This window comes from Aotus nancymaae, unplaced genomic scaffold, assembly GCF_030222135.1.
Source record: "Aotus nancymaae isolate 86718 unplaced genomic scaffold, 86718_ANA_hifiasm-v0.15.2.pri h1tg000058l, whole genome shotgun sequence".
In the NCBI taxonomy this organism is placed as follows: Eukaryota; Metazoa; Chordata; class Mammalia; order Primates; family Aotidae; genus Aotus; species Aotus nancymaae.
This window is the reverse complement of record NW_026988472.1, coordinates 45,835,739-45,840,160: the sequence shown is the minus strand read 5'-3', so window position 1 is coordinate 45,840,160 and position 4,422 is coordinate 45,835,739. Positions and strand designations below refer to the sequence as shown.

Sequence of the window (4,422 nt, the reverse complement as noted above, 5' to 3'; positions counted from 1 at the left end):
CTCTTAGAGAGTATCAACCAACAGGAGTTGTCATTTTTTATATGCTGTAAAATTACCAAAAGATCTCTCTTGTATCAACATTTTGTAAGCAAAAATAAATAATATATATCAAAATAATACATAATACTATACAAATGTCTCTTTGTAAGAGAAATAATATCAAGACACCTAAAATTTTTCATTCTAAACACTAAGACAATTATTTTATTTTTCCTCAACCCTCCATCCTAAATAGTATGAATAATAACAATAGAAAGAGCTTACTAATTGTCAGGCACTCTCCGAAGCATTTAATCCTCCCAACAACCCTATGAGGTCGGTACTGCAATGAACCCATTTTACAGATGAGAAAATACCAGCACAGAAAGATTCACTCACATGGCCAGGGTCATGCGACTTTTAAGAATACCCCTTTGGTTTGCATTTCTTTGTATCTGCACCACCCTTCCCTTCCCTTTCCTTTCTCTTTAGGTCTCTTGATCGGTTGGCAGGTCAAGCCCAATCATGGGAACTCTTTTCCTTTAAGCAGGTCATCTCTCTCTCTTCCTCTGTTCCCACCTGCCCTCTAGGAGTGTCTCAGCACCGTGGAAGGCTGCTTGCTATCGCACTGGAAAACTTCTCCAGACGTTTCCAAGTTTGCATTCATCCACCTCCTTTGGAAATTGCTTCAGTGAGGCCTAAGCCTTTCTGAGGAAAGGCCCTTGGAAGAAGAAAGCCAGGAGAAGGTAGCAGCACTCCTTTGTCATCAGGAGACATCGGGAGGAAAGAAATGATTTTCTACAGGAGCTGGGTGAGGGGAAAATGGAATTGCAGAACCTGCGGGAACCGTGTCGGTACACGGCAGCTGCCAGCTAAACGGACAAGATCTTTGCTGTGTTTCAACGATGAAGTGGACTCCCAACAAGGAACAGGGGCGGGGCGGGGGTGGGGGGGAACTGTTACCAGACAGGTGACATTCGGTGCATGCACGAACAGGTCCAGTGCCCCATTCGGAGGGCAGGAAGGCAGCCAGCCAGCAGAGCATTCACTAGGGAACCAGATGGTCACCTGCCCCTGCTCACCCCCACCTCCTTCCTCCCCAGGAAAAAGGAAGAAGTCAAGTACATGAAGAGACTGGAAAGTCCAAGTTGCTGGCAGTGGCATTCAGGGGTCTATACATAAGGTAAACTCTAATCCCCAGCGAGACAAAAGCCTGTGCCATAAAAGTGACTAGCAAGGGGTTTCCAAAAACATTTCCTCAGGCCACAGAAAAGGAGAAAGAATATTTTGCACACTGCCTTGTCTCTTAGAAATAATCACAGCTAGGCCTCTTTATCACCGGCGAGTCTTTTTCCTTTCACACGCCATTTGCAGGCGCATGGCATGGTATTTGTAACTAATTTTCAGTAGCAAGTGGGTCGCTGGTAGTCACAGAATCAGGTGCCATTTTGAAAACTGCTTCTCTCTAGCCGAATATCTTATATTTTCAGATGCAGATGCACTTCAGAGATGTCGTAGTGCTGGAAACGCTGCCTGGAAAATATAGTTTGATTTTTGAATTTCACCTTAAGATATTAGAGATCATGTAACTGTAGTCTTTGGAATTCAACGCAGGCCTCCTTACCAATCACTTTTATAATTTATGAAAATAAGGAAGAGGAAGGTAAAGAACTTCCTCATTGTCAGGCAGTAAGTCAATGGCAGAGCTTGAACTTGCCTTATTTTGCTAAGAGGGAGGTGTTTTACCATTAAATTACCCTACACTCAGCAAATATTACTGTTGATTCGAGTGCTCACAAAAATTATGCTGATAAAACAATGTGGATGTTACAGTGGTGAAACTTTCCCCTTTAAAATCACTTAAGGGTGCTTTACGTCCTACCCAAGGCAAAAGGAACGCCAGCGAGGAAGACAAAGAGGCCCGGGGTGGGGCGCAGGCACTCCACTGGTCTGAAAGCTGAGTCACAGGAATCGTACCCCTGCAGCGGACCAGGCCCTCCAGGGAGGGACACCGCGCCTTAGTGTGGAGATGTCCACAGTAGACAAAGACAGTTTCGCAGTAAAAGAATGCCTGTCACCCTAGGGGTCACCCCGACTCTTAGTTATTATGCCCTGGTCCCTAAGAGCAATTTTTGCCCTGCTGTTGCAAAAATTCATCGTAATGAAATGAACGTAAAAGGGGAAAATGTGTTATGAAGGAAGTATTGGAGCGTGCTTTGCTCATTTTATTTATTCTTTTCGCCATCGTTGTGGTTAGGGTGCACTAGTAGACCCCGGGTGGGGGTGGGGCTCCGCAAACGCCCCCAGGCCTCCGGATGCCTTTCTGAGATGCGGCGCGAAGGAGTTAAGGGGCCTGCGGGTGACATCACCTCATTTACATAGGAGCGCCTATAAATGGGCGCCCGCCGCACCCCGCCCGACAACTCGGTGGTGGCCACTGCGCAGACCAGACTTCGCTCGTCCGTGCGCCTCGCTCCGGTGAGCCCCAGGGCCCCTGCCTCCTTCCTCCTGCTGCCCCCGTCCTCTTCCCTCCGTGCTCGCGCCTCACCCCTTCATCACCCGCGTCCCTGTGAAGGCATCCCCTAAGCCAAGCCCGAGTTGTTCTACCCGGGAAGGCTGCTCTGGGGAGCTGGGGGATGCGAAACACCCTAGATGCTGGGTAATGGGGTGGGGAAATCGACGATTTAAGAACAAAACCGAAAAACGGGCGTTCTGCCGTGCCGCTCGGAAGGGACATTTTAAAATTTCTTAGTGTTTGTCCGGAAAGGCATTGTGCGTTGCCCGGGAGGCTGAGGTATCAGGGAACAGACAGATCCTTTGTCCTGAGGCTCATCACCCGAGCCCCGAGCCCCGAGTCTCCTGCCAGCCTCGGACGGCTGCGCGGGCTGCATCTGTGCAGCCTGGCGGCGGCGGGGCTGTGCTATGACATTTTCACGGCCTTTCTTGCAGAGGCATGTATGCCAGGGCTGCCGAATTGCCGGGAGAGCAGGCAGGACCGGCTTCGGCGCGTGCGGCTGCCGCTTTGCGTGCGGGGCTGCTTTGTGGCGCGGGCGAGGAAGCCGGTAGGGCGGTGGTCGGAAGCTCCCGCCGCAGCCGCGGCCTTTGTGAGAGGACTAGAAAGCCGGACCCAGTGCGCATCCTTTGCGGAGAGACCGTGGCTAAAAAATGGAAACGTTTTTGCGACCTGGGCTCCATTTTAGGAATTCTTGCCTGATTTTTCCCACTTGCACACGGAAGTGGCTTTCCTATTCTCTCGTTCTAGCCTGCCTTTAATTTTAAACGCCGTCATTAACAATTCGCAGTGATCAGTTTCCTTTATTCTGCAAGAATCGGCTTTGAGAGGCATCCGCCCTCTTTGGTCCCCAGCGTTTTGAAATATGGAGGGGGGTGGCGGGGGGTGCCGCCTTTTTTTCTGTAGAAAGGGGAAGCTCGTGAGCGCGGAACGGCAGCGGGAGGAGGGCGAAGAGGGCTTTCAGGCTGCGAGTGGGAGGGCAGAAGCGCAGTTCCCAGCCCAGAGACGCAGGGGCGGGTGGCTCTTCCTCACGCTCGCTCTTGGCTTGCTCCCTGCAGCTTTTCCTCCGCAACCATGTCTGACAAACCCGATATGGCTGAGATCGAGAAATTCGATAAGTCGAAACTGAAGAAGACAGAAACGCAAGAGAAAAATCCACTGCCTTCCAAAGAAAGTAAGCTCCGACCACCCCCATCTTTAGAAAGGCTGGGTGGGAGCGGCCGGTGGGCGGGAGGGAGGGAGGAAGGGCGGCTGGGAGGGGCCGCGGGAAGAATTCGGGAGGCGGGAGTGCGGGGGAAGAGCCGACAGCTGATGAATGTGGCTTGCAAAGGTTAATTAAAAAAGGTTTTGCACCCAACATACATGGCGCTTTAGTAATTTGGTAATGGAATATCTTAATATGCCATATTAATATACAAACACATTTATCCATTAAAATGTACTTCCATTTAGTATATTCAATATACATATTTTATTGCATTATGGAATACCCGGATATCCTTGCAGAATGTTTATGATTTGAAAAGACGCTTTAAATGAAAGCCCTTTAATCTTTACTAGACTGTACTGAATCCTTTAACCATCTCCCTCCATCTTTTTTCCTTTTTTTTTTTTTCTGGTCACAGCGATTGAACAGGAGAAGCAAGCAGGCGAATCGTAATGAGTTGTGCGCCGCCAATATGCACTGTACATTCCACAAGCATTGCCTTCTTATTTTACTTCTTTTAGCTGTTTAACTTTGTAAGATGCAAAGAGGTTGGATCAAGTTTAAATGACTGTGCTGCCCCTTTCACATCAAAGAACTACTGACAACGAAGGCCGCGCCTGCCTCTCCCATTTGTCTATCTGGCTGGCAGGGAAGGAAAGAACTTGCATGTTGGTGAAGGAAGAAGTGGGGTGGAGGAAGTGGGGTGGGACGAATGTGAAATCTA

The 4,422-nt window shown here is 49.3% G+C and overlaps 1 protein-coding gene across 1 annotated transcript; it reads left to right on the top strand.

Moving 5' to 3' along the window:
* The first annotated feature begins 2,361 nt into the window (after positions 1–2,361).
* On the top strand, positions 2,362–4,165 carry TMSB4X (thymosin beta 4 X-linked). The gene is given in 4 exon segments (XM_012435120.3): positions 2,362–2,438; positions 2,440–2,457; positions 3,550–3,665; positions 4,117–4,165. Coding segments are annotated over 4 exon segments (234 nt in total). The 5' UTR covers positions 2,362–2,373; the 3' UTR covers positions 4,152–4,165.
* The last annotated feature ends 257 nt before the right edge of the window (positions 4,166–4,422 follow it).